The sequence below is a fragment of the Drosophila melanogaster genome, chromosome 2L, assembly GCF_000001215.4.
Source record: "Drosophila melanogaster chromosome 2L".
NCBI lineage: Eukaryota > Metazoa > Arthropoda > Insecta > Diptera > Drosophilidae > Drosophila > Drosophila melanogaster.
Window position 1 is genome coordinate 7,635,013 of NT_033779.5, and position 18,691 is coordinate 7,653,703.

The 18,691-nt window shown below is 41.7% G+C and overlaps 1 protein-coding gene and 2 long non-coding RNA genes across 13 annotated transcripts in view; 2 read left to right on the forward strand and 1 right to left on the reverse strand.

Moving 5' to 3' along the window:
• Positions 1-1,100: 1,100 nt before the first annotated feature.
• On the forward strand, positions 1,101-1,596 carry lncRNA:CR44799 (long non-coding RNA:CR44799). The gene is made up of 2 exons (NR_124134.1): positions 1,101-1,342; positions 1,432-1,596. It is a non-coding gene; the product is annotated as a long non-coding RNA:CR44799 (long non-coding RNA).
• A 342-nt stretch (positions 1,597-1,938) lies between these two features.
• Positions 1,939-2,312, forward strand: lncRNA:CR44800 (long non-coding RNA:CR44800). The gene has a single exon (NR_124135.1). It is a non-coding gene; the product is annotated as a long non-coding RNA:CR44800 (long non-coding RNA).
• Positions 2,313-6,992: 4,680 nt separating this feature from the next.
• Positions 6,993-18,691, reverse strand: part of Slob (Slowpoke binding protein) — a 33,074-nt gene continuing 21,375 nt past the window's right edge. For 4 of the 11 annotated variants that reach the window (NM_164756.3, NM_001201783.1, NM_058001.3 and 1 more), the window contains 8 exons: positions 16,524-16,731; positions 16,226-16,462; positions 15,959-16,140; positions 14,292-14,502; positions 14,177-14,188; positions 13,946-14,071; positions 13,735-13,877; positions 12,041-12,254 (listed from right to left, as the gene is read on the reverse strand). In NM_164756.3, the coding sequence (NP_723292.1) occupies positions 12,215-12,254; positions 13,735-13,877; positions 13,946-14,071; positions 14,177-14,188; positions 14,292-14,502; positions 15,959-16,140; positions 16,226-16,462; positions 16,524-16,731 (1,159 nt within the window). In that variant the 3' untranslated portion in view covers positions 12,041-12,214. Of the gene's footprint in view, positions 9,775-9,911; positions 10,999-11,930; positions 12,255-13,734; positions 13,878-13,945; positions 14,072-14,176; positions 14,189-14,291; positions 14,503-15,958; positions 16,141-16,225; positions 16,463-16,523; positions 16,732-18,691 lie in introns of those variants that run through there. The other 7 variants (NM_001201782.1, NM_001038792.1, NM_001201781.1 and 4 more) reach the window with 5 other exon arrangements.

Here is an 18,691-nt window from a genome sequence, read left to right on the forward strand (position 1 = left end):
ACACCCGCCCACCAAAGCCCCGGAATACTGGTGGTGTCCACTTTCTTTACCCCTGCTCAATGCCCCTGGAAAAACCCCTGGCCTGAAAACAAGAAGAGAAAACAGTTCACTTAACCAGAAAGCAACACGCAAGAACAACCCAAGGCAGCCGGAGGCGGGTAAATAGAGACTCAGAACCAGAATCAGGACGAATCCTCGCCCATGGAACTTACCTTCCCCTTTCACATGCGGAATTCTCACCCGGGACATGGCAAATAGAGCTATGTTGGTAAATATGGTTACACTCGGAAAAACATTAGCTAAAGACAATTGCACATTAAGAACAGTCTGTGATCCAAAATTTTTATGAGTCTGTAAGAGTTAGCTTTTACTTCATATTACCTTTTCTTTTCAAATTGAAGTTAGTAATGCAATTTTCTGGCAGTGTAAATATAGCCAGAAGTGAGGAAACCAAAGGTTTTCGCTTGGCTCGTGGCATTTGAATTTCTGATGCATTTTCGATTTTTCAAAGAGCTCCCTTCTCATACGCATTTCCCATTTGCGCTCTATTTTCTTTTGTTGCACAGAAATTGCAACATTGTTTATTTAAGAGTTCCACTCGTCGTTTTTGTTGTTTTCGGGTGTGTGTTCATTTGTACTTGGCTGCGTATTTATTTTTGATTATATGGCGTGCGACTGTTGTTTTGGGTAAGGAATTAGCCCAGAAAAAAAAAACAGCACAAACAGCGTGGAAAATTGTGTCTGCAAGATCTGAATGCTTAACCCTCAGTAGAGCAAGGACATGCCATAATAATTATCATTTTGCTTGCAGTTTAGTGTAATTACACTTGGCAGCTGGCGGGGAAAAGACAAGGTTCAAAAGGAAGGTTCAACTTTGTCAGCGGAGTAAGTGAATACTGTACAGTGGTTAACTAAAATAATAGTACAATTATTAATTACATAGAATAACATTAGGAGATTTGAAGTAATGTTTCATGTTTTTGCTTTCTCGACATATAAACTTTTATAACATTATTATAATATCTTATCAGAACGCTTAGTTTCATAAGTCAAATGATTTCCACTGTCACCTTACGGATTTCTGGTAGTTAACACCCAGCATGAGTGGATCCTCAGCCTGAAATAGTCAAGTGACGGGACGAAGCCAAAGGTAAAAAAGAGCTGGAACGGGAAGAAGTTTCCATTTCATTCCTTTGCGACACTTCACCTGGAAGCCGTCAGCCAGCGAAAGCCGCTGCAATTGCATTTAACGATTAAAAAGAGCATGGCTAAGAGGGATATATGTGGCCAGCTATTTACACTTGTGGCCAAGAGCTTAGTGAATTCTTGTGACTGAAAAATGGTAAGAAGTTAACTGAGACTTAAGACTAAGAGGTACACCACATGTGGAATTTTGAAATTCACGATCTTTTTATTATTTTATTTTCAAAGTGTATGTAGAAACGCCTTTACTACAACGTTATACCCAGGAGTATATGTTCCAAAGAGGGACTACAGGATGCCCTGGAAGCGGGTGAACTTCATAGGCGGCGCAACTGTCGCATTTCCGCGTTGCAAATTACTTCTTTTATTCGTGACATTTTTTGTAATTAAGATAAAAGCAAACCCAGGGCGGTGAAAGGAATTAAAAAAGGGCACAAAGCTCTTGAGTACTCTTGACAACAAAGCATTTAAAAGCGGCAATTGAGCAGGCACAAAGGGCAGGGAAAATCACGTCTCGCCAGTCCAATAAGAAGTTGTTAATAATTGATTTAAGCCTTGCGAATGACAATTTAAGTCTGTCGTTTACACTATCAGTTCTTAAGTAATTTAACATACAAATGAAATAAAAATAAAACAGCTAAAACCATTCTAATAAAATCCTGTACAGCTATATATCTTTTGGGCATAATTGAATGAAGTTTCCAGTCCAAAGAAAGTTGTCAGCAACTGCATTAAGCCAGCCACAAATGACGGCTTAATCTTGAGTCCTCGGTGACCTGCTGGGCGCCTCGTAAATTGTTAAATGTGGCATGCATAATTGCAACTAGAAAACGTCAGCTTATCAAAATATAAAAAAAAGAGCAGCGGACACGCCCCGCGGAGTTGGCAGATCGGCGATCTATAAACCTCAGTCAGACAAAACATTTTCGAATCTCGGACAGCTGCAACACCCAAAAACCTCATCGAGGGCATTACAAGCTCATCAAAAACTCGGGCGCAGCCTCATCATCATCATCGGATCCTTTCCTCCCTCCCTCGATTGTCATTCAAATGAACCCGTTTCACGTCAGCCCATTGCTCCTGATATTTTTTGTGACATTTTCCGTATTAAAAACGTTTTAAAAAACAACAAACATGCAGATTTAGATGCCGAGGGTTGATTTCCGGGCAACAGCATCCGTGTTAAAATCTCTGCTCAGAAATGAAACATTTTGACCCAGGACCTATGGGATAAGCACTTTTGAAGTGGTCGCTGCCATATCGGCGATTCGAAATCAACAGAAATCATGATCTGCAGTAAAGGTGGTCAGGATCCGTTGTCCAGGATCCTCGTCCTTTATTTTGACAAGCCCAAAACATTGTTTTGAGGCAGAAAGTTAGGAGATGCAGGCGAGATAAGAAAACATATTTGATGCTCATGAGTGCGCCGTTGTGTTCATATTTTGACAGCACTAAAGCCGGACATCAGATTTAAAAGAGAAAAATAGATTACCTTTCAAATATTTTTCGATTGTATCAAGTAATTTCAAATTCTAATAGAAATCATGAAAAGCTTTCCTATTTGGTTCGGCTTAATTTATTACTTATAATTTTTTCCAAATTCATTGAATTGTATTTTAGTACAGTTAGCGCATTTGTTTGAAGGGACCCGTCAATTAACGACAATTTATATGGCCACAAGTTGTTCCACCCTTCCTGCCTCTGTCTGGTTTTTCAATATTTCCGTTTCCTTTTCGAAATAACGACTAAAGCGAAACAATTAACAATTGTTGTAGCTGCGCCTGCGCCCAGCGGACAACAGCCAAACAAACAACAAATCAAAGTATAGAAGATATGTGTTTTTTGTCCGTTGTATTTTTGTTTTCTCTGTTTTTTTTTTTTTTTTGTATGTGATGGCGCGAAATGGAGTGCGCTTTAATTTGCATAAATTACCAGTAAAGGGTTAAAATTATAGTGGGAAGGGGCCAGGGGAGGGTTGGCCAAGCTGAAGTGGTCGCCTGCACTTGAAAAAATCTGTTGCAAATGTACAGACACCGCACGAGCAACTCCTACCAGCTCCATCCGTTCGTCTGCTTTTGTTCTTGGACTCTGGAGTGGTTGATTGCATTTATGGACCACGGATACAGTTGCCCCGGAGCGATCTTCTCATACGGACGAGGTGTGTCCGCTCAGCTCAGCCGTGAAAATTGTAATGTACATGGCAATTCCATTTAATATAGACAGCATCCAGATGCCAGAGAGTTACGCAAATAGCCAAGGGGCTCGGGCAGGAGCTTTGGGTTAGCAATCATTTTAAAACCCGCATAATTGTCGGGATTTGCACGCCAAACGCGGGTGAGAATATACCTATTTTTCGGGGTGGTCGCTAAAAGGGTTAATATGGGTGAGGGGCGTGGCCGGGTGAACCAGAAGTGGGAGTTTTCCAAAAAGCCTCTTAACAGATATATTACTTACATACCATAATCTGCAGCTGAAGCTTATATCATAAGTAAAACATTTTGCATATCTAACGCAATCATTATACACCTTAGATTTTATATGTACTCCCTAAGGATAGTAGAGCTGTCTTTTTTTTTAGCTTTAAGAATTAATCCCTACCACTTCAGACCATTATCGACTGATTATTATCGGGCGTTTAATTTCGCGTAACAGATAAACCTGAATTTCACCAGCACCCTTTCTCCATTGAAAGTATTTTTTACTTTGGGATTCTCCACGGGTGACAACTGCAGGCGCGGCTTTTATTGAATCGCAATGACGAATAAAAAAGGTGCAAATGAAGCGCAAAAAAAAGTTCACAAAGAGAGACAGATAAAATCAGCAGGCACCGCAGGATATTTCAAAGAGAAGGATCACAATGCCACCAAAAAAAAAAAAATAAATAAAAAACGTGTATATAAAATTAATCGTTCGCACGTGCGGTGAAATCGAAATATTGGTACAATAATTGCTTTTCGTGTGGCGACGAATATAAAAGAAAGTTTTTATACTTTTGGCAATGGTCCATTAAGCAAACAGTGAGTGAGCTAAACAAACAATTTGTTAATGGGACCCGTATGCACTTAATTATGTAATAATGGTTGATTATGTTAGGCGTGCTGCTGAGATGATTTCGACGTTAATTTGGGAAATAAGTTCGGATGATAAAACAAAACTACAGCCAAAACTATGTTAAGTGGACATTAAAATAATTGAATAAAATTGCTATAACGAAGTAAAATAATAGAGATTTGATCAATTTGTCTTTCTCAACAAAGCTTTTAATGAAAACAAATTGAAAATCATGCGAACCGGTTTGAAAAATGTATTAACTAATATTCGGTTTAACATTCAAAATGAAGTGAGTTTTAATATTCTCAAAGTCAAAGTCCGTAATACAAGTTTAAAGGGCACATCCCTTTGTTTTTATAAGGACGTGTTCGAATTACTATTTTCCCTCCCTCCAAAAACATGTACATGCAGCTTAACATCTCTTAAAATAGCAAAACAGCAAAAACTCATTAATGCACACATAGCATAGAAGGCACTTCACTTCTGTCCAGTTGGCATACAAAGTACCGAAAAATCAGAATCATCCACCAAAAAACAGCGAGATTCATAAACGTTGACAAAACTTTGACTAAGGCCGATTAACCATCCCTCGAACGTAGGAGGTCAACACGAGGAGGTCACTCGTAAAAAGGCCGTAAAAAATAGTGAAATCAGCGTTACACAATTTCTGAGTAGATGGATGATTTATGGACAGCTGGACAGGCGCCTGTGACTCGAAAAGGACTTAAAAATTCAACTGCGCTTGCGCACAGCTTGACAATCCGAGGCACTTGAGGCTAATTTCCCAGCAGTTGGCCGGGCTGGCGATTGAAAATATTTTTTAATTAAAAAATCGACAGGCGCTTGTGAGAATTTTGAATGAATAAGTGGACTCGGTGAATGAATGAATGACAATGTTGGCGCACACGCGTATTGGGTTTCCCCCGCGAGACGCGAACATGTTTTTCAATTTTCATGCGAGAATAATTTTTCGTGTGCGGAAAACGGAGTACAGCTAAATGACAAAAACACTTGCTCGTCGAGCTGTGAAAATGGTCAAGTGGAAATCGGACACTGGACATGGCATTGACCATGTCCACGAACGGGTCGCTGAACATTGCACATTTGCTCGGTTTTGATTTTGAATTTCTGTGGCAATTTAAGCGCATGTGTTGGATATTTGCAGAATAGTATATTTCAGAGAGTAAACAAAAATGTGTCTATTGGTAGGATGATAGCTAACCGTTTTTCTATCTATATTGTTAGATCCGTATATTTTTCCACCTTTTTCGATACCAACCGAGACGGAATTCCCCCGGCGCTCGTCTGCCTGCAAATTGTAGATGGATCGCATAAATCTACTCGCCTGACTTTCGATCGTATACCCGCCACGCCCCTCAACCCTTAAGAGATAGAAACAATGTGCCTGGGCACCACCAAACCACTCAACCACTGAGCCACTTGAATGGTTGGAATGGGACATAAATCTTCAGATGGGACACCGGAAATTTGTCACTTTCACCGCGACAAAAACAATTGACAAAATGGGCGCAAAAAAAAAACGGGGAAAAAGTTCGGAAAATGACAGAAAAACTGAGAGTAGCGACCAAATCCCGCCGCAATAATATATAGTTGAAAAAGAGAAGCGCAGTAAATTTCACGGTAAATTGGCCGAGCACAAAGCCAACCGCAAGGAGTCCTTTTAATCCTTTTTGCTGTACAAACTAAAGGCAGCGAAATTGGCACTCAAAAGGTAAAAAACCAAGGGAAAACATTACCAGGATGTGAATGGACATGGTGTCCTGCTGCGAGCGGCACGCGCTGAAAAAGGGAGAATAAATAGCAGCTGCGCCTGCGCGAAGGATACAATTTGAAAATGGAAAGTGACCGGGAAAAGGGGTCGAAAACTGCGGTTGCCAGTACAAATTGAAATGCTAAAATCATTTCCATTGCCCGGTATTATAATTACAAAACCAACAAATGCGATTAACTGGACTAGAGTCGGACTGTAAAGTTGCTGGGGGGGGATTCAGTTTTGAGTAGTAAATTCACGCCTCGCTACACAAAAGCGCTGTAAATTATATTGTTAGACGGACTGACCACCGTCCAGTTTCGTTTCGCTGTCCGTAAAATTGCCAAATTCCCATAATTGCAGCTCCTGAAACAATGGACACATTTACTGGACAATGCGGAGCGTACAGGACGAATGACGCAACCCTCGTCGGTTGGGAGGGGTGGTAAATTTTATTAGTTTGCTGTCATATGCTCATTGATTGTTTATTTAGGATGCTGGATGCGAGGAGCAACAGCGAAGAGATGGAAACACGCACAGGACATGACAGGACATAATCATAAATATGGCAACTAAATTATGAAATGGGTGTGTGTTATTCCCCTAGTCGCTGCCAAAGGATTTCATTTTCCCACCTAGGCTTATTTTTATTTTAAATTTTAAGCACATTTCATTTCTACATCTTACACACAAGCATTAGATATTCTACATGGGAAATAATCCACCACCAGGTGTCGCCACTCAAAACTCTTAGTTCACAAAATAACAGCTAGGCACTGCTTCGAAGCAGTTAAAAACTAGTCAAGCAGTGCACAGTAACTAGAAAGCGTTTCCGGTGACTTTTAAATTTAATTTCCTGAAATCTGTTAAGCATTGTTAAAGATTTTAAAGTTAGCCATTATTCTCATGGATCTATACTAGGGAAGTTCCCTTCTAGTGCTAAAGATTTAAAACACCTTTGAAATGTACGTCGTTATCTCGTTTATTTGTTAGTTCTCAAGGGCTTCTCCATTTTTGGGTTACATAAGTGGATACACAAACAATTCCAAGCAAATTAACTTACAAGATATTGGGAATACATACATATACATTCTAGAGGGTCCCATAAACAATGTTTTACGCATTCATTAGCTACGAATAATCAAACTAAGGGCGACTCTGTGGCAGATCATTTGAGTTATTCAAATAGGTCGGGTGGGGCTGGGTTTTTGAATCGGGATTCGAATCTTGATCGTCTTAGTCAAGTGCGTGCGTCTAATATTATCTTCTATATATATGATCTTTAGTGAGTACATTTATTTTGTGTTCGATTGTGTGTGGCGTTTGTGATATTTTTTTTGTTTCCGATATTTTAGTAAATTTGATTGCATTTCTGTATGGTTTTATTGTTTACCGTTTTATACGACAATGCTTAACTCTTATGGAGTAAAATTTATGTCTCCGTTGCGATATTGAAGTGCTGGCTAATGTGTAATTTCTGAACAAAGGATAAAAGACTAAAGAAATCTAAATTGTTCGTTATATGTTGGATACTTTCAACTCTGCCTTGGATTTTCCATTGTATGGGTTAACTTTCTTTGGCTTTGTTTGATCGTTTAAGGTTCTTTTGGACTTAGCTCCCTAGAATATGTTCATTTTTTAATTTATATTTAAAACACGCTCCACTGGGAGCTTAAAACGATTTTAAGCTACAGTAAAACATTTTCAATGCGCCAAGCTGCGAAGCTTTTAAGTCTTAACTATTCAATTAACTACCAAGTAAAGTGTATAATTCCGTATAATTCGAAAACGGGTTTCCTTTAAATTTGTTTAAAAAAACAACTAATCAGCAGGATGGTATTCCCTTTGTTTTTCTGTGTTGTCTCGTGGCTTAGCAGTCTAGAGATCAGCTTTAGTAAAGAAATATGTATTCTAGTTTACTTCGAATTGCTGTAAAAGCAATCGGCTAAAGTTCAATATAAAGAGAAAAATATTATTGTTACCAGAAGAAAGCTTTGAGTGTGGATGTGTGGATTTAGCAAAGGCGGGGCAGCCAATTATATATTGTAATTGTGAGTGGGTGTATGTGTTTGTGTCGAACTCAGATTAGAATTGCTTCACCTTAACCAACACTGGCATGGAGAAAGCCGTAGCAAAAGAGTTTTCGGAAACGGTTAACGGCCCTATAGAATATTAAAAACGGTAAAGTATTAGACTCTGTGATAAATTGTAGTACTTGCATTTAAAATATACATATACAAGATGTCTCAGAGGAAAATTAAAGTAGAGGAGTTGTTCATCTATGTAATATATAACTCAATACCTTTATGCCGATAACTCTTTTAGTAGACTTTCTCCGTCTACCATCTCGTACCTAGCCTAGTAGTTCTATAACTTGATGGTTCCCCGTTCGATTTCATCTATATTTGGTTTCTTTATCACATGCTTTGCATTTCGGCTGCTCAAAACGTATCTGTAAGTGCGTGTACATAGTGTTAACGGGATGGCCATTAGAGCTTGTCCAGGTCGGGTTCCTCTGGATCGGTTGGACTCATCGGGGACATTTCCACACTGTCCAGAAGCGGAGTCTTCTCTTCGCTGCATGTACTGCCCGGTGCATCGTCCATGTCCATCACGAAGATCCTGGAGAGGTCCGCTCCGCTGAGGGTATGTCTCGACGGGGACTCATCCACCGAGCTGGTGGTGCTGCTACTGCTGTCACTGCTGGTGGTGCTGCTGCCCTTGGTGGTGCTATTCTGGGCGGTGTTGTTCTGGTTGGTGGCATGGATGCTCGGGATGGCGATGGTGGCGATGCTCTGGTCGAGGGACTTGGATGGTGTGCGATAGCTGGCAGTTGCCGAGGTGGCCACTAAATTCGATTGGCTGGACTGAGCTGACAGCGAGGTGGTCTTAATATTGGTCGTCTTCAGGTGGCCGCCAATGGAGCAGCTGCTGCTCCACCTGCCACCCTGATAGTGCTTCTGGTGGTGCTCCTTCTGATTGTACTGGATGCCGCATTGCCGTAACCCCTGACCCTGCGATGATACCGTTTGATTATTGTCATCGTTGAAGCTCATATCGTCCTCGCTGTGTGTGTTGTTTATGGCCGTCTGCTTGAGTCGCACCAGGTGCCGCTCGGAGTACGATTTTCGTGCATCCATAACTCTCAGATAGTCGGAGGACTCGCCCAAGTCCTCGCTCTTCGAGCTGCAGTATCTGGCCGAATTTCTGGAGGCACTGCCGTTGCCGCAGAAACTGGTGGTGACACTCAGCATTTGCTGACTACCACTGAGCGATCTCCTGCTGGCCTGTGAGCTGCTTCTGCTCTCGTACTGATTATCCCGCAAGGAGCATGGCGATATCCTGGGCGAGGGATTGTTTTCCATTAGGGAGTCGTTGCTTTTGGCGATTCTGTTCTTCCGGTAGAACTTGCTGTCTCGCCAGAGGGTCTGCCTTCCGGTTCGTTGCATTTCAATGCAATTGCCAGGCTGACCGGGGGACGTTTGGCTGGTGGGTGTGGCCGTGGGCGAGTCCTGGCCTTGACCTTTGCTAATGCGGAACGAGGCGTGCGTGAGCTTTTTGTACTTCTCGCTCTGCATATTCACGCGATTGTCCGAGTGGGTGCGATCTGCCATCGGCAGAAAGGCATTATCGATCCGACGCTCCTCCTCCAAGGAGCGAAAGGCCAGCCGATTCACATGCTTCAGGTGCTGTTTGTCTGAGGTTCGCTTCGGGGACATGTCCTCGAAGGAGCTCACCTGGAAGGGACACTAATTAAGCTTTCATTCACATCGCAAGACTGTTGGTAAGGTTTATATGAATACAGTAACAGTACAATTTAAACATTAAGTTAATATGCTAGTTTAGATTTAGTAGAATCTAAAAACGTTTACTTAAATTTACTCACCCGATATTTTTGTGAGAACACCTCTATCATCCCCGATCGCTTCGAGGGCGATGTGGTGTAGATGGAGTTCTGATCGTTGACTAGAATCTTGGGCGGATCAAATTGCTGCTGGGGATGCCCTTGTCCATGAAGCTGGGCCTGACCCTGACCCGCATTGCTGCTGGATGCTAAGGACGAGTTGCTCGAATTGCTGGTGGCCGTTACCAAAATCTTTGGTGAAAGCGAAACGGGAAACTGTTGGGGACGTATATTTCCGAAGGAGCCACAATTAGAGCCAGAGGAAGTTGAACCCGTTCCCGACATCGCATCGTCAATGTGCAGGAAGTTGTTTGGGGAACTCTCGCGACAGGGCGATGAAATCGCCGAGTCCTGGGAGACCATACTCCTAGGAATGGTGGCTAGTTCCAGGCAGGTTTCATTACCACCTGTGGTGGTGGCTATGATGACATCCTCGACGCCCTCGTCAATGGGCGATGAAATGGACTGAAAGCTGCTCAACCTAATGCTGGACGATCCAATGGACAGGTCGTTGTCAGTCAGAGAGCCAAAGGCTGAGTCCTGGGAGGGATTACTGCGGCCATACTTGAGACACTTGAGGGAGTACTCCAACCTCCTGCTCTTCGAGTTCTTGTAGTTGCACATATCGGCAGTGAGTTGATGGTTGAAGGAGGCCCCAGCAGCCGACGAAGTGCAGGCTGGAGCCTGAAGCCTCTGCGTTCCCGAGGAGCCACTTGCCTCCTCTTCCTGCTCAAAACCCTCCTCCTCCTGCTCCTCGTATACCTCGTCCGCGGCTCCCTCAGCCAGAAGGACATCCAGATTGCTCTGACTACTGGTGCTACATCGAATGGTCGGCGGCTGGGGATCCTGACCCGGCTCCTGGCTATTATCATCCGAATAGACGGCCGCAGGGTCACAATAATGAATCGGCGACTCCGAGGCATACGAGTGGACATATGAGTGGGCGGAGTGCCACTGCTGCAGGCGAAGCAAGTGCTGGCGATGGCAGCTTCCACCGACGACAATCTCTTCCAGGAGACCTTCCTCCGAATCGCTTGATATGTCAAATGAGTCCATTGTTCGGCTGATACTGTGGGGTCGGCAGGGGACAGGTGAGTAAATGCGGGAATTGCGGGTAAGAAAGGGCAGAGAATAACAATCAGAATTTTCAAAATTTTTGGTTCCGATCCGGCAGCGCTACCGGCCCCTGATTCGATTTTCTTTTGTGTTGTGTATATGCAGAAAAGCCATGGCATGTCATTGTATGCGATGAATGCATTGATGGAATTGTGAGTATGTCTGCGAATGTGTGCTGCACTAGAAGCGTCAATACGTGCGTGTTTTCAATCAAGCTCAAGTTGGCTGCTCGGCATTCAAGCTCCTCCAAAACTAAATTAGTGACCCGAAAAATGGCAGCTATGCTGATGTATAGCAATAGTTTCCAAGTAGATATGCCTAGTCTGTGGCACGGATATCTCAATATGTGGTGGTGAACTCAATTAAGGAGCAAAGGTATGATGTACTCGTGTACCACAGCATTAGTATCTAGCCTATTATTCGGTAGTATTTGAGCTTAGTCTTAATACTATTCGGAATATAAAATTAAGTTTGATTAAAAAGCATTCAGTGATTTCAAAACCTTGGCTTAATCTCAGCTGGTCTGCAAAAATATTTTGCACTCTATCCTCTAATCCAGTTAAATGGTTTTCTCTAGAGCATGCACGAAACAACATAAACATAAACATTTTTATTACAAGCTGAATAGATGGGACTTATTGAAAAGCGTTAAGCAAATAACTTACAGCGGGGAAAACATTTAAATTGAATTATGCCAGCCAGAACACGAAAAACCAAAGTAAATAACAGACATTGAATAATGTGGTTTGCACATGTTAAATAAATAAATATATATTCTGCTGGCCCTTTTCGATGCAGGTTCGGCTTAGTGGTGCGAAGTGGTTTTCTTGCTGGGTTGTGCAGCTTCTCTTGGTGGTTAGAGCATACAAAAATATTGCCACTTACCACATTTGGCTACAACAAACACTGCCAATTACTTTTTGCAGCATTAAGATTCGTTTCCGTCTGGTATAAAAACATTAATTTTCGTACAAAAAATTATGTATTTGCTTTATCGGTTTGTATATTGATTTTATTTAATTTTATTCAGGTATTCATTTGGGTTTTATTTCACACGATATTCGTTTTGTAAATTTGAATTGTGAGATATTCTTTGTGAGTTGTTCATTGTTGGTTTTGGGTTCGGGTTCGGATTTCTTTGGTTTTGGTTCGGTTCGTTTTGGATTGGTTTAGTACATACGAAAGACTTCATAGGGCGCAGGCAGAACACTGATGTTGTTGTAGTTGTTGTTGGTTTTTGTTAGTCGAACGGGTTATGTAAATAAACAAATGCAGAAATGCAAGAGTTTGTAAATCAAAAACAAAACACACACATAGGTAATATAAACAAAAATGAACGTTGAGAGACATTCAAGAGCGGATCGGTATGTGTGTAATAGATGATGGGTTTGGTGTAGCGGCAACTGTAACGGGAACTGCAACGGTAACGGTTTTCTGGGCGCTTTCGCAACACTAAGATAGATACACACACACACACAACAAAGTTGAGTAGTAGTAGGCGTTAGGAGAGAAAGAGAGTAGAACATTGCATACGGAAAAAATACTTTAGTTGAAAAAATCCTCCACTACATATTTTGTTAGTATTTATGAAAGTAAAACATGCGATTGAGTATTTTAATATATTATGTTTTTTTTTTTAAAGGCAGCAGAGTAAATTTACACAGGGTCAGAGATGCTTAAATATACATGAGGCAGCAAATGAGCACTTTTTCCCTGTATTTATTGTTTTGGGACTTTTTCTTTGGCTAGTTCCTTGTTTCCTCGTTTTTATCACTCAATTATATTCCTGTCTTGTATGCATAATTTTAAATTCTGCCTACGGCTTTTGGGCAGACGGGTCGGGCTGCGCAGAGTCCAGGACATTATCATAATTACCTTTAGACACGCACAGGCACACGCACATCGTCAAGCGCGTGGCAACATTTTCCGCTTTATCTCGGCTCACAACGTTAGTTTTTCTCGCTTTTTCGCTATTTCTTTCTTCTTTTTGCTTAAGTCTCCTCAGATGTGTGTGTGCATTTTTCTTTATTAGTCCCAAAAGCGAGTGCACGGCAAATGGTTTAGAGGCTCTGTGCGGGGTTACACATAACTGGCGCCCAACGTGGCGCCTACCTATGCGGTCTATTGAAAATTTTTCTATCCTGTAAGTTTTACTTTTAAAAAAAAACTTTTATTTGTCATTAAGTTATTTCCTTACTCTCTGAAACTCAGCTGCATTTAATAGAGCCTTTGTGTATGGCTTCTGTTTAGTTATGGAGTTGTGAACAAGTGGAAACTGTTGCACCGGATCCTTAAGTTTTCTACTATTAATTGTTACAACAAACAAACCTAGGAGAAATTATTAATACGGACTTTTTATAAAAATAAGTTAAAAGAAACTAGACAAACTAAAGGCGCTAGTGGAATAATTCTTCGTTGTCAACCAACTATTAGTTAAAAAGATTTGTTATTTTTCGTACGACTATACATTCTTCGACTCGAAACCCTAATCCTGTGCGGAATTGGTAAATTCTTGATGAGCATACAAGACTTGCTTTTCCTTACACGCCGAAAAACACGTGGATGAATCGAGTATGAGTCAGTGTGTGTGTGGTGAGGGAAAAATGTGAGATATGCCAGTGACCGACAGAGTAAAAATTGCACGTTTGCTTCTAGGTGAAAGAAGAGCTACGCCGGGCGAAACACTCACCCTGTTCGTCGATCGTGCGGCGTCGAAGGGGGCGTACAGGGCGAGTTGGCCTCACTGAGGGAATGGCCCAGGGAGGCACATTGGCGCTTCTTTACCGCTTGCAGCAGGTTCAAGGTGGACCTGCTGAGGCTCGGCTTAATTGTCTGTAAATACATCACGCGTTAGTTGTATTCGTCAAAAAAGAGTTTATTCGCTTTATAAAGGTACTTACACTGAAACAGGGACCGCGAAGCTCGCGCAAATCGATGCTGCGAAACAGATCGCAAAGGACTAAGTCCTCAACGGAGGGGCAGACACCGCTAGGCGGCTCAAAGATTAGACCTAATATCTCCAGAATCTGCAAAGAAGATTACATATTCTGAGTAAACTTCGCCTCGACGCTTCTTTTGAAGGTCTTGTTAATTTGTAACAGTAGGATGTTTTCAAATAAACTATACTTTACTTGTTTTCTTGTCTGAAAAATAAAACGAAAATAAAATAATAACATAAAAATGATAATGGTATTTATAAAACAGAAGCTCTAGCATTGTTGTGATACATTAAAGAACTTTACTGACCTGGCCAATTTGTGGATAGTGCTGCAGCTCCATCTCGAGCACCCGCATGGACGGCTTGGGGGTTGTCAGCTCCTGGCCCGTGCACATCTCGTAGAGCAGGTGGCCAAAGCAGACGATGTCCACGTTCTCGATCTCGGTGACCGAGCGGGACCACATGACGGCGTTAATGCGCGAACTGAGGCCCAGGAGGCCGTTCTCCAGGCCCGATAACCTGATGGGTGAAAAACGGAATAAATGTTACGGAAAATGCATAATTAAATGGCGGACCCCTTGTGCTTTCCTTCCCTTTTGTTTCGGTCTTAATTATGCAACATATTCGATGGCTACCCTGCCGTATATTGATGGCCAACACGTGGAAACGTCGGCCGCAAAGTGTCTACTTTTATGGATTTATGTGCGAGCGAGAGGGAGCAGGTATCATCTGCTATCTCTTTCCTCACTGGCCATGTGCCTTAATGACAAAGAGCGTATGTCAGACCTGATATGACAATATTATGACACTCTACACAACACAGCGCTGTATATTGCGGATTGGTTGGGGCTTTTGGTTCGAGGGTCCTGCCGGCATTTCCTAGTATTCATTAGGCCAAATGTGGCTGACTAGTTGGAAAGGTATTCCGAATTGGCTGACAATAGAGGTTCTGAAGATGCTAGTTGTCGTGTGCTATAGTTTATTGGCTTTTGTTGCCAGTTGCCTTTGTTTATTTTATGATCATTTTAATTAGTTTTGAAAATCAGATAAGTATAAATATACGAAAAAAAATCATTTGGGCTTAAAAAAGTTCAATACAAATTGTTGAGTCAACAGGTTACTCCAGAAGTATTTGTTGTCAAATTTACTATCAAATATAAGCATGTTTTTCTTTAGCTGTTATAAAACAATAAAAGCGTTGTGCAGACATTAAATGCTTTCTTTTATTGTCATTGCAAATATCCTGAAATTCTTCACTCAATTTCACTTGAGCAAGCATTTTCTTTTCTACTTCGTCAATCAGCTTTTCAGCTTACTAAATTCCATTTTACCCGTTTTCTTCACGTTGGTCTTTCAACTTTCCTGTGGCCCTATCAATAGCTGTACGTATGTATAAGCAATTTATATGAAAATCAGCTTTTCAATGCGCACAGCGATACCCTGGCGACGAAGGCAGCAAAATTGGGTCATGCACTTGGCGCAAACTTGAACGCAGAAAATCCGCACTTTAATCGACTTTCACCTATAGGAATTCTAGCTTGCAGATCCCACCCTCTTTTAGTCCCGTCCCTGGGCTGCAATATAACCATCTTTTTCGCCGACCATTTATTTTTAAAATGGCAAAAAGCTTAAGCTTTATTTTTGTTACACCCATTCGATGTTTGCAAGTGGGTGGTTTAGTGGGTGGCGCTTACGCGTTGTCGCACAGCAGCTACATGGATAGGAGGGGGCCAGTCAGGGGCTCACGAAACAGGGACATGCATTTAAAGTGCCCTGAAATGGGCAACGATTCTGGGGAATTGCTTTTAATTTGCCATTTAGGCTGAAATCGATGTCGGTTCTATTTGGGTGAATTTTGAATGACTGAAATTTTGCAGTGGAGATAGGGGGGCAGGCCACCGATTCGATATAAAATATTGCAGCCATTATTAAATTAGTTAACAGTTGAGTGGGTCCCAATCGACAACGGACTCACCTGGCTGCCCCGTTCTGCAGGATGACATTGCCGCTGTGCAGGTGACCGTGAAGCGGAAAACCGCGCTCCTTCAGGAAGAGCAGTGCCTCCAGAATCTGTCGTCCCAGGCGCTGCACCTGGCTCACCGGTAAGCCATTTGGCTTACGCGTGTACTTCCTGGCCCACGGCTCATTCCACTGCGCCTAAAAGGAGAAATGAATTTGAAATCCATTTGGTAGAGGAAAAGAGGAAAAAACTGGAGTGATTACAATCCATTCAAATACTCACCTTATAGATGAGATCTTTAAGACTGCCCCGCGAGTTAAAGGGCGTCACCAGGCAGGCGTAGTTATACGAGCTGTTGCGCAAAAAGCCCAAGTCCAGAACGGGATATATGTACGGATGATGCAGCGAGCCCAGGAGCTCCATGAGTATTTCCCTGGCGCATTCGTTGGGCGGGAGATCCTCGAAGGCCACACAATCGGGGGGCAGAGGTAGCAGAGTCTGTAGACGATCCGTGCGTACCTAAAATACGGAAAATCATCACTCTGTGGATACAATAAATCGAAATTAGGGAAGCCCTTACCGAGGCATCTGTGACAAGAAACCAGTTCTTGCCATGCCTCGAACCGATCTCATCCAGGTGGGCAATCACTTCGTAGCGCCCATTGGCACCTTGAATCCATTCCTGAGTGGCATTCAGTGCCTTTTCCCTCTGAGCTCGCTCCCGGGGACTTCGCTCCACGATCCCATTGCCACTGTCCAAGGCGGAGTACTGATACTTGATGTTGGGCCTGAAAAATGTCAACGGAACGTTAGCTGTCAGCCTGTTTGAATTCCAGAGATACAAAATTTCTTAAGAGCATACTTAGTAGAAGAATTTGCTAACTAAGGAAACTTGTTTGTATAGTACAACTAAAAATAAATGATTTAGACATGGATTTTTCAAAAATGTCTTAACATTCATCGCAAAACACTCAGTTTGGGCAGGTATTTACACGATAAACAGGAGTTAGCACTTAACATACATTTCCCACAAGCTCCCGCATTTAAATTCGTCTTTCCACTTTAATTTTATGGCTTCACATTGACGAATTCATTCAGAGATTTTTTATTTATTCATCACAAGGTATGTATGAGTGACTTTGATCACAATCAGCACTTTGGATTTTAATTTACTGGGATTAAAAGGCTTTTTAATTCATTAACATTGATGAGATCGAAGAAAATCGTGACTTTTTACACTTTACACCATCATATAGTCTTGTTAATACCATCAAATGTTTTATGGTCTCTTTGTCTCTATAAAATATTAAGAACCTCACTGACTTTTCATTCAACAGACCACACATCCTTATCCGGGATCTATCTCTTACAAAAAACAGGAAAAAATGTCATGTATAGGTCACGGATAATCGTTGCTGAAATGTTGGCCAAAAAAGAGAGGCACAAAATAATTTGGACAGGACAACATTTTTTCTGGCAAGTTGTGCCGCAGGACGAAGGAATTTACAACTCAACGTGGACGGAAAACAAAAGGAAGGGCCAGAGGAAGAGGAAGTAACTGCCTGCACAATGGCGCAGCGGAAACGGAAGCATGAGTTTATCATTACATTTCAGTTGCTTTTTTTTTGGGAACTATTTATTTTTTGTTTATTTCTTGCAAGTGAAAGGCTGTACAAAGAGAAAAGTGCAGTAAAGCAACTGAACATGAAAACGGTGTCAAACGAAATGAAAAATAGAAGAAAAGCTAAACAAACTGCACTCACTTGGAGGCTTAAACGAGAAAGAGATGTTAAGAAGACAGAATAACAAAGGCAGAAAATGTAAAAAAAAGTTGGTAGTAGAGGTTGAGAGCCGTTCTCATAAACAAACACTTACGGACCACTCAATCAAAACAGAGCGAAGGTTAAGCACATCCTCGGGTTAAGTTTAGCATGTGTTTGAAAATTTAATAAGGCGCAAAACGAAGAACAGTAGAAAGTGGAGAGTACAGGGCAGTAGAGGGACAAAAACAAAATGAAAGTGTGTTCGTGTGTGGCATAAAATGTTGGCCAAGAGGCTCCTTTCTCTTCCTCTCATCCCATTTCACTTTCATTGCGTCACAAGAACTTGCAGAAGCGGAATAAAAACACAAACACACAAGAAAAAACCACCTTGTACCTTTCTTAGCACACACTTTTGACCAACAATTAGTTTTAAATACACTATCTCAGAATGGATACCAACAAATGAGGACATTTTACTTCGTCATTTTCACTTAAATACATTTTTTTCGTCTGTGTACAAATGTGTGCTAGCTAGACCAAAACAACCAAAAGCTGGCAAAACTCTTTGCCCATTGCCTGTCTCTTTAGGCGCACGGCTTGCGCTTTTGGCCAACGGTGCGTATGTGAAATATTTCTCATTTCCCCGCTGTTCAAAAGACCTTGACTCCGATTGCAGCTGTAACGGGTTTTAGCATCCAACTGTGTATGTTTGTTGAAGAGTGTTTCTCCTGCTTGTTTGTTGACTTTAGCTAATTTTTGTTGCAAAACGGAGAGGTGACTTTCCCTCGTTTTTACTCTTGATGATATTGCAGCTTAAATATTTGCCAAACACTCGACACACTTGTTGTTTGTCAAGTGAGGAAAGTGTGTGGGAATCAGAAGGGTAAATCGTACGAAAAAAACTTGGGAAAATGCTTAAGGCTTGAACTCTTCGATAAAGAGGGAAATAAATTGAATTTATCTTCGTGACTATTTGCACAGTAAT